Below are 9,852 nucleotides of genomic sequence, written 5' to 3'. Positions count from 1 at the left end.
AGAGTAGCTACCACATACAAATTGAAAAGGACTCAATCCTCAAAATAGCACATTCCGAGTTCGCAAACTTGTACTCACGGAAAAGATAGAAACTGGTCTCAACGTTAGCAACAACGGTCTGCACACTCTCACATAACAAGCTAGCTACAAAAAGAAAATAAAAACAACTTGTGCAGCATCCAAAAAGAAAAATCTGATGCTCGCACCGTAGGGTAGGACACTTTGCGCCAATGTTCTTTTGAAATCAAAGATGTCGCCTGGTCTGGTAACTAATCTGGTTGTACACTTTACATCTTCCGCTAAATACTAGTAGCCACAGAAAAACGATGTTTGTTATCTTTTAAAGACGCCGGTTTTATAAGTACCTGGTCTTCCGTAACACCCAGTGGGCGGCGGGGCTGCCGGGCTCGTCCTACCGGCGCTGGAAATACTGCTGCAACTCATGGCCTCGGGAGGGTCGATATAAGACATCATCTTAGACCCTTCTTCTTCTTCTTGCACCAAGTTTGAGAGTCAAACTATATTATTTTAACTATGGCATCTGTCTCTGGATATATCAATGCACAGCCGCGTCGTTGTGGAGCAAATGTGAACACTGGAAATGATTCCACCAACCACGAAACCTGTCAGCTCTGATGCCAATGGAAATGTTCGACTGGTAAAACCCAGGGTTAGGCCCAGTTTATGCCGAGTGGGGGCTGCTGCTGTAGTTGTCTGCTCAGGATGCCTGCCCTGGAGTCGTCCTGACCATCTGGTGACCTGGTAGCTAAAACAGTTCTTTTTTTCTCTTCCCCAAACCGTCAAGTCATTGCCTTCAAGGTCCAACCCATGAACTTATCGAAAAAGATTCTTTCGTAACGGCTTCTTCTTCTCATGAGTCCGTGGTCTTTTGGTATGATCTTTAAGACTTCGAAGCGGACTGTTCCCTCCTCTCAAGAAGAATTGTGCGGGAACGACTGAAGTGGTCCAACTTGATTCTATATGCATGTGTCTCAGCAACACTGACACGTCAACTGTCCAAATTCGGCGATGCGGAAATCTTGAATGGGGCATGCGCATAACCCTATTCCACAAGGCGTAGACAATACATTTTTATTTACCGGAATGTTTACTATACGCGAAGTTGTTGTTTTTTTAATCCCCGAACTTTGTAGTGAGATGGCAACATTTTTGCGCACTTGACTTCCTAAATTTATCTTAATGCATTTCTACACCTGGTTTTATGGTGACAGGTTGTCGGACATATCAATCATGGAGACTCGCACTAATTCAGGTGGCCTCATTAATTCTTTTCATTACTAAATATCTTCAAGCAGCTGCATGAAAGTCTTAAAAATGGAAGCTTTCCCTACCACAGGTCTTACCAAAAACTACAATGTATAGTACAATCCACGTTTACTCAACAATATCGCAATCACTATAGCCTGTCAGCTATCGTAACATTTAAAGACAACATTGAGGCAGGAAAGAAAGCCTTTGTTTGCTTCAGTACCGGTGGCGTCACCTCGAATGTTGAGTGTCCTCTCGTTTTTGGTTTTCAACAAAACTCCCTATCTAGTTCTCTTCTGTCCGACAAAAGGAAAATTGTACACCATTTTATCCGTAAATATACATGTAGTCAGTAATGGAAACGTATTTTTGTCATCAGAAACTGCCTGTTCCAGCACAACCATAATGCCATTTATTGACTGATGTATTAGCGTTGTGCGGTAAAATGAAAACAGTTGCATTTTTTATTGTCATATACGTTTTTTTTTACAATTTTCATCTGACAACCACGACTTGAGAGCAACAACTTCTAAACCCCACAACTTTAAATGTGTTTTACGTGAAAATTCTCACCTCCGTCCGCGGTTGTTCTCACCGTGACATGCACCCGTGTTTTGGGTTTACCTGACGTCGAGGACGACCCTGAAATGACTGGAGCGAGGCACGGAATGAGGGTTACTTGTAAAACGAACGAAGGAGACACTCCGAATCAGCAAAGAACAAACGAAGCTTTGAAATTGATCCATTCGAAGAGAAACGACACAAAAGTCACAAACTAACCTGACATCTTGACTCAATTTGCTTACAAATTGGCAACCAGTCTATCCGTATTTACACTGTCCGTATTTACACAAGTCTTGAATACTTCTTGTGAATACTTCTTGTGCGCCACCCAGATATGGGGATATCTGGAAGAACCGGTTTGACAGGGGGACCTAAATCACAGGGGAGCCGACTGATCATCAAACAGTGTGTTCTTCAATCCATCGCCCGGGGGCTTGGACGGCGAATTTTGTGTCTTGAGACATTGGTACGAAAGATTGACACGTTTTGGGTCATATTTGTCCTTCGATCGTCGTGCGACCGCAAACTTTGGGCATTCTTGAGATAGTCGTGCAAGCTTCGTACCGAATTCTGCCGTCTTGTTACCGAATCGTAACTATGTTTAGATCCTAGTGGGCGGTCGATTCTGTCACGCCTCGCTTGAAAATCGTACATGTATTCGTGGCGACCTTAGCACGAAACGATCACATTGCATTGCATGAACTTAAAGGAGTAGAGACAGTTTTCTAAGTGGAAACTGGGGTTTTCTTTCCTTTTTATTTGGTCAGTGGTTTCATGCAAATGCCATCTTTCCCATCGTCTGTATATCTATTACTTCATCTATGACGTCAGTACTTTATGTATTTTCAAACATAGATGTTTGTGCAAGGTCCCATCGCTTCAGTTAGGGCTCTGTACCTAAATACCCGTACCTGTACCGTACCTAAAAAAATGTTTAGATACAGATCCGGACCTAAAAATCGGTGTACCTGTACCTGTACCTAAACAAACTAAACTTATTTTTACCACTTTTTAAGACTTTTGGATAAGTAAATCCCGAATCAACAATGACAATCGTGATGATCTTGCAGTTGTGACTCAAGAAAACTTGTTTTGAGATTCAAATATGTAATTCCCTGTATAAAGATGACAATTCATCACTAGAAAAGACAGTTAGCTACATGTTTAACTTACATATACTTGGTTAAAAATTTTAGGTACAGGTGCAGGTCCGGACCTGTACCTAAACCCATGTACCTGTACCTGTACCTGAAATTTGTTTAGGTACACAGCCCATCGTTTCAGTGTAGTTTGATTTGCAGAGTTGAGCATTAATAGTCAATTGCTAGCGCCGACACCACCTTCGCGACATAAGGCCACAGCAAGTAAATTTATGGATGACATCCTATGCAGAGTGCAAAATTAATGAGATAACGAGAGAGAAAAAAACAAGAAGGCATAAAAAATAGACACCATAAACGTCATAACAAGATTTGAAGTGACAAAACATGGCAGCACAACTGGTCTTGTAATTAGCCTACGAAAGGGTATGTCGTGTGTAGACATGTGCGAACATGTCTACATTTGATCACGTCGACCGATGATGATGATGATGATGACAACTGGTAACGAACAAGGCATTCATTCCTTTATTAAGGAATTGAACTAGACTAAGTGTATACTATGTGGTACACTGATATAACTTGCCAAGCTGACAACTACATCCATGGGTTCCTTATTGATGGCACCACCTTCGCGACAGAAGAATATGACCCATATGTTGTCAATCATCGGGATTCAGCTTGCCCCAACAATAACCGCCAGCGATCTTGGAAGGCAGCGATAGAGGCTACAAGTAACACTCTTACTGAGTGTTGCACTTGTCTCCAAGCAGATGTGACAGGGAAGAACGGAGCCCATTTCTAAGCGGCGCCCTTAACGTTATATATAAACATTATTTCTCGCAACACAAATTTCAGGAAATGTCAATAGATCTGATTGTCCACCTTATGCCCTCTTTTAAGAGGTTAAAACCTCTTTACACTTAGCATTTTAATTGTAGTACCGCACATTGTAGTCTACTAACAGTTTTTTCTGGGTGTGAAGAGAAATTAAGTGTAGTCAACGACAGTAGTCTACTATACCTTACGAGGTACCAATTCTACGATCCGTCCCCCGTACGAAGGTCTGCTGGAGGTCAGAGTTTGTGGAACGCAAAGTTACCAGTTTAGCGTCGATTTTTGTTGATAACACCGTTTTATGGAAAACGCACAGGCAGAAGTGTAAAGCTCTACTTTTGGGAGTCTGTCTGCATCACGTTCTGTGTGGCATCATATTTCTTCTGTTGAATTTCTCGCCATGCGAGCGTCTTTAATAAACAAGTCTGGAGCTAAGAATTATTTTAGGTGGACCAGTTTACATATTTACATATAAATGATCATTTCCACTCGTTATACCTCCTTTCCACTAGGACGGCGCTCTCGCCTCGCTCTCTATACGACCTAAAAATCGACAGATCGCCCAACGAATTCTACAGAAAAGAAACGAATTTTTTTACACTGTTTTGTTATCCTCTCAGTCACACTTTTACGTTTTGTATGATATTCCCAGTATGGAATCAAAGGGTACACATATCCTATTTAGGTCGCAGTGAGAACGCATCGCGATTGCCGTCTTGTGGAAAGGGCGCCTTACCACTCACCGATCCAGCGCCACCGTGCCGCGGCCGTCCCACCGTACCTTCGGTACCTGATGTAGGTGTCGGGCGTTCTTCCTGGTGAGACTTGCTGCCAGTGAAGCTTCTCTCGCCCTTTCTGTGTCCCCCTTCCGCCAGACATCACGTTCTGTTTGCTTTTCCAGGGCATCGTTGCTACAAGTTTTAAAGTTGTTGTTACATTTTTGTTTCCCAAAGGCCTAGAAAAATTAATTTTGTGCCTCTGGCTACGGTTCTGAAAAAAATAGGGTTGGTTGGTTGGTAGGGATTCTTTTTACTCCTCTCTTCTTGATCGAACAACACAAATATAAAACCGAAACGCATGAGGGAATCAACTGTTATTTCAACGTCATATTGCAATCATACATATATACATGTACTCTTATACGGACCGAGCCTATGTTCAGCTGAATTTGTGTATTAGAACAGAAACAAGGAGAACATATCAGAAACTATAACATTAATCTTATGCAATCCTTTATTTGTAAGGCTCAAGATCTCGATTTGTGATATCACAAATTTGATGTCCCCTGCCAGCTGTCCACACCTACACCTAGCCACCTCCTCCCATCCCAATCTATGGCTAGCGTCAAGTACTAGTAGGTTGGAATGGAATGTGTTTTTTGTTGGCGTCGCGACCGGTTTATAGTCGAACGTAAACACAACATTTTGTTTCCTTCGGCCTAAAGTGGGCCCCAAGGCAGTCTTGTGACACTCATTATGCGGGTCGGGATGAGACCCTCAAGCAGCTTAACGTAGATTAATCTGTAATCTTACAAAGGTTCATTCACAATCTCCCTGTAGATGAATCGGTCGTGGCTATTTTGTAAGTCTTTTGTGGCCATTTTGCGCAATTTGGCAAAAAGACTCAAGTACATGCAATAATGGGCATACAAGGGACCCAACCCTCCCTGTCCGAAACAAGTTCAACTATTTTATTAACATGTAATTACGTTGTTATCAACACTATGGATGGAGTTATGTATCAAACTCGTGTACCTAGATCAGTCTGCAACTGCAGTTTGTGATTTATACCAATCAACTTTTAGAAAGTTACGTAAACCCGTTTTTATTTGGGGGGGGGGGGGCGAAATCGCTATGGGAGGTCAGCGAGATCGCTGTGACACCGGCCGAAAATGTCCATTTGGAGCTCGCCGACAAGTCGGCCGACCTAAATTATTGATTTTAATAGTAAAGGGGGCTTAACCGATCTACAAATTCGGCCGGCGTTCGCATGAATTGTAAAGCCGGACACCGGCACAACAGGTATATTAAAGGTGAGACCAATGACCAATGGGCATTTCTGATTCTGGGTCAATAGTTTGTAGTTATGTCAGGACAGGGAAGTCACACAGACGCGCGGGGCCAGTGACTCGTGTTAACACTACTGTTCTGTGCCGCGGAAGGAAACATTTCATCATGGGTTTGAAGGAGTGTAACACATCAAGAATATTCAAGTCGTGTAACACATCAAGAATGTTCAAGTCAATGATGGTGCTTTTCTTTGTGTTGCCCTTGGTTATGTTGTTCCTGACTCGGTACGAACTGTCCACGAATGCAGAACCACGACTTCACACAAAGAACGCTGGCAGTGACTTCCGCGAGACACCTCAACGGTATGTGGTAATGTTATCGTAAACTCAGTGACGCAGTCACTTTCCATTTTCACCTCCAGGAAATAAAATGGAGGTATAATTTTTTAACGGGGCATGTGTTTGCGAGGTGCCTCTCCGGCATTCATCGACTGATTCCGATGGTAGTAACAAGTTGTTGGTGTTGTTTGCCGCGACGGTGAGACTTGGTTTTGGGCCTCCTGTCCTGTTGGTTAACAATAGACTTCCTGTTTTGTTGTGACACATAACCTTTCATGTAAGGTGGAAGTGGTGGAAGTTAACGTTTGGGTCCCCTAGCAGCATTCCCTGACGGTTTTGTCCACGCCGACATATGCTTGGTTAATCTTTTGATAATTTAGGGCTTCTGATGCCCCTAGGGCATGCAAGAGACAACCTAACTACCTACCTACCTAGTCCCCTGACCTCCAGGTCGTTGGGGAGCCGAACAAGGTAGACATGAAGATAGAGAGCCAGGCTTGCCAATGTTAGTCTTTCTAGTAGCAGGGTGAGGGTCCTCCCAAACACAAAATTAGAAATAATGTAGGCTACGTCACTATGTCATAACGATGGAATTATGTTTTCTTACCATCATTATCTTATAGTGTCGAAAAGCCAACAGCCAATGATACCATCGTGCCAGCGACTTCAGGACGCCCCAATGACACAGGGAACGTCCAAGGCGATTCCACCAATCAGACGTCTGTGCAGAACAACACAGCACAAGTACTAGGACCTGGGATTCACGCGGCAAAGAACAACACGAAATGGCGTTTCAACAGTACTGAGGTGCAGAAGATGAGGTACACACTAGAAACTACATTATCTTATAAAAATGCTATATTTTTCCAAATAAAAAATATCGTATCGCGAGACAATACCTCTTAGCCGCATGACCTGGAGTGACGTGTTTGATTGATAACTAAATTTAGTTCTACCACCTCTGAACTCTACGTCCTGTCACTCTTCCTGTCACTCCTGCAAGTCTGACCTTATGAGGTTCTCAAACCTCCGTATGATATCCCTGACTCTGAATCAACGTTCGTAGAAGTTATGAGTAGATATAAACATATGTTTTTCATCACAAATGTCTTGCTGTCGGTCTTGACTCTTCGAACTTCACTTCGGATAGGACGTTAAATGGAGGTCCCGTGTCTGGGGAGAGCCATACCCCAGGCACGTTAAAGAACCCACCACACGTGCGATGGTGCGGTGTGAGTTGTTCAAAACCTACAGTACCTTTGCCGCACCTGGGGCAATTACTATCGTATTGAGGTCACCTGAGTGGCGTCGAATCACAGCTCGCTCCAGACCCTTGCGATTGTAAGCTCCCTGGCGGCAAAGAGTGAGTAGTCGGCCCACCCAATAACAAATAACAATAACTTTCTGACAAGACTCACTTCTCCTTCCAGACAACACATCCTCAAGTTTTACAACCCGGAAACAAACCTGACGCTGAGGAAGTCAGGCATACGGATTGGGCAACAGCTGAAATACGAAATGAAATGGGGTAACAAGACTTCACTCAACGTCACAAAAAATTTCTTCATGTTAATTCCGGAGGAATCACCTCTGAAGGACCGTCACTTTAACACCTGTACAGTCGTGGGCAACTCTGGCATCCTACTGAACAGTAGCTGTGGTCAAGAAATCGACTCCATGGACTTCGTCATTCGGTGTAACCTGCCTCAAATCGAAGGTTATGAGAAAGATGTCGGCTCCAAGGCGAATCTAACCACAATGAACCCCTCCGTGATCGGGCAACACTTCGGCCAGTGGGAAAATAAAACAGCGGATGATTATGATCGGTTGATACGACGTCTGGAACAAATTGGTGACCAGATCCTGTACGTACCCACTTTAGCGTCTTGGGTCGGATATCAGTGGGTAAGCGCAATCATACAGATCCTTCTTCAGCATAAACTACCGATGAAGACTGCTTTTCCACCGGGAATTAACCCTGTTGTGAAATTGTGAGTTTGCCTTTCAATTTATCTATTCAGTATTTTATTCACACACAAAAAACTACATATATCATCACCGGTTCGGCTGTCTCCAAACCACCAGTCGAGTGTTAAGCTAAGGGCATAACCCACTGAACGTGCAATTTGTCCATACGTTTTTTGGAGGTCACGTCCGCCACGTATTTCTGAAAACGTTCAGGCTGTACAGGGCAGGCGCGTCGCCCGTACTGGCACGTACGGGGGCCGGGCCGAATCCGCAGCCCAATGGCACACAAAGTCCGCCGGATTCCCCACGGTTCGTACGGAGGCGGTACTAACCACTTACGGATCCAAAAAGATTCCCCACGTTTTGGCACGTAGACAGCACGTATTTTCACGTACTGTGCCCTTAGCTTTTGATAAGTAAAACGTAGCATGATGAAATTAGAAAATTAAAAAAATAGGTGCTAGGTAGTACAGCACTATTCCCATTGTAAAACATTCTTCTGTTCTTGGTTGCATTTTCGTCCTTTTTCTTTTATTTGAATCATTATACACGTGGTTAAATGCATGATGAGTACCTAGACTACATGACTACATATTTTACAGAGCTTGGACAAAGGCTGGGTTTAAGATGTCGGCGCTCCGTCCGTCCACGGGTGTTACCATGTACACGCTGGCTGCCACCATCTGCGACCAGATCCACATGTACGGATACTATCCGCACAGCAAAGACACACGAGGCAGGGCGATCAGCTACCACTACTACGACAAGGTGTCGGGCGACAAGTTTGCTCATAACTTCCTAGAGGAATTCAGGGCGTTTCAGGAGCTCCATCGGCGGGGTGCATTGGTACTGCACACAGAACCATGCCGTTAATTTTCTAGCGAATGCATAGATTTCATTTTATACGTTTCGATTATAAGGCCGTATATCATAGATGATTATAACATCCGTTCATCATCGAGTTATTTTGTTGTACCAAGGGCGTTCTTGGTTGTACAGAGTCTTTACTGGCTGAAGACGCTACTGTAGATATAAGCACCATGAATATTTCATGGTGATAATGAAATAATGAATGAGTGAGTGAGTGAATGAAGGTCTTTATTATACATTTTATCACACTGGGCTAGGTACAGGTCACAACAAACATGTTGAACAGATTCAGTTAGCCCATCGTTGGCCATGGATAAATCTATCTTCTCCTCACATTTCTGTTACAGTGAAGATAAAAGAACAGATATTCTATAATCGATGAATTGTTTGTTTAATCCTTCCTTTATTCATGAGAAGCTCAAATCGACCTGCAGGCCGCTTTTCATTGAGGTCATGAAGGAGGTAAAGTCAGTTGCATTAGGAATATGGATTTTTCTACAGAAGTTGAGTGAATGAAATACGGATGAATGAAGTAGGGTTTTGTACAACCTTATACAGTTCAAGTTTCTCTTCGCTATACAATCTATATTCTATTACAAACTGACATTCGTCCTCTATTGTATCTAAATTACTAGTATAATATCTGCATAGCCATTGTTCCAAAGGGGTGTGGGTGGGTGTATCTTCCGGGTTTCAATGTGTGGTCATGTTGTGTCAGCTGATCTTTAATCTTGTGACTGCATTCCTGTGCCTCATATTTTCATTACTTGCATATCTTTCTTGATTATATGTGGATTTGAACTATCTGTATGATCTTATTTTTGGCACTCCCACCGTTGTTGTCATTGTGTATATATTTCATAATTTCCATGTCTTTCCGTTCCGCCGTACAAAAAA

General features: G+C 43.2%; 2 protein-coding genes across 6 annotated transcripts in view; one reads left to right on the top strand and one right to left on the bottom strand.

The window, feature by feature from the left end:
* The window catches only part of LOC118416562, a 10,605-nt gene extending 5,914 nt beyond the window's left edge, over positions 1-4,691 (bottom strand). The window contains exons 1-2 of one of the 3 annotated variants that reach the window (XM_035821708.1): positions 2,050-2,161; positions 1,843-1,920 (exon numbers count right to left, since the gene is read on the bottom strand). In XM_035821708.1, coding sequence (XP_035677601.1) covers positions 1,843-1,920; positions 2,050-2,056 — 85 coding nt within the window. In that variant the 5' untranslated portion in view covers positions 2,057-2,161. Of the gene's footprint in view, positions 1-365; positions 1,121-1,842; positions 1,921-2,049; positions 2,162-4,513 lie in introns of those variants that run through there. The other 2 variants (XM_035821705.1, XM_035821706.1) reach the window with 2 other exon arrangements.
* A 930-nt stretch (positions 4,692-5,621) lies between these two features.
* Positions 5,622-9,761, top strand: LOC118416559 (CMP-N-acetylneuraminate-poly-alpha-2,8-sialyltransferase-like). 3 transcript variants are annotated; one of them, XM_035821700.1, is made up of 4 exons: positions 5,622-6,141; positions 6,741-6,938; positions 7,548-7,982; positions 8,688-9,761. In XM_035821700.1, the coding sequence occupies exons 1-4, from the start codon at positions 5,819-5,821 to the stop codon at positions 8,956-8,958; spliced, it is 1,227 nt and encodes a 408-aa protein (XP_035677593.1). In that variant the 5' UTR covers positions 5,622-5,818; the 3' UTR covers positions 8,959-9,761. The 3 variants fall into 3 exon arrangements, with proteins under 3 accessions (XP_035677593.1, XP_035677594.1, XP_035677592.1); XM_035821701.1 differs by having other exon boundaries at positions 5,624-6,141; positions 7,548-8,022; positions 8,688-8,773; XM_035821699.1 differs by having other exon boundaries at positions 5,626-6,141; positions 7,548-8,108.
* The last annotated feature ends 91 nt before the right edge of the window (positions 9,762-9,852 follow it).

Source organism: Branchiostoma floridae, chromosome 5 (assembly GCF_000003815.2).
Source record: "Branchiostoma floridae strain S238N-H82 chromosome 5, Bfl_VNyyK, whole genome shotgun sequence".
NCBI classification, from domain to species: Eukaryota; Metazoa; Chordata; class Leptocardii; order Amphioxiformes; family Branchiostomatidae; genus Branchiostoma; species Branchiostoma floridae.
The sequence above is the reverse complement of the archived record's forward strand: the minus strand, read 5'-3'. Positions and strand labels throughout refer to the sequence as shown.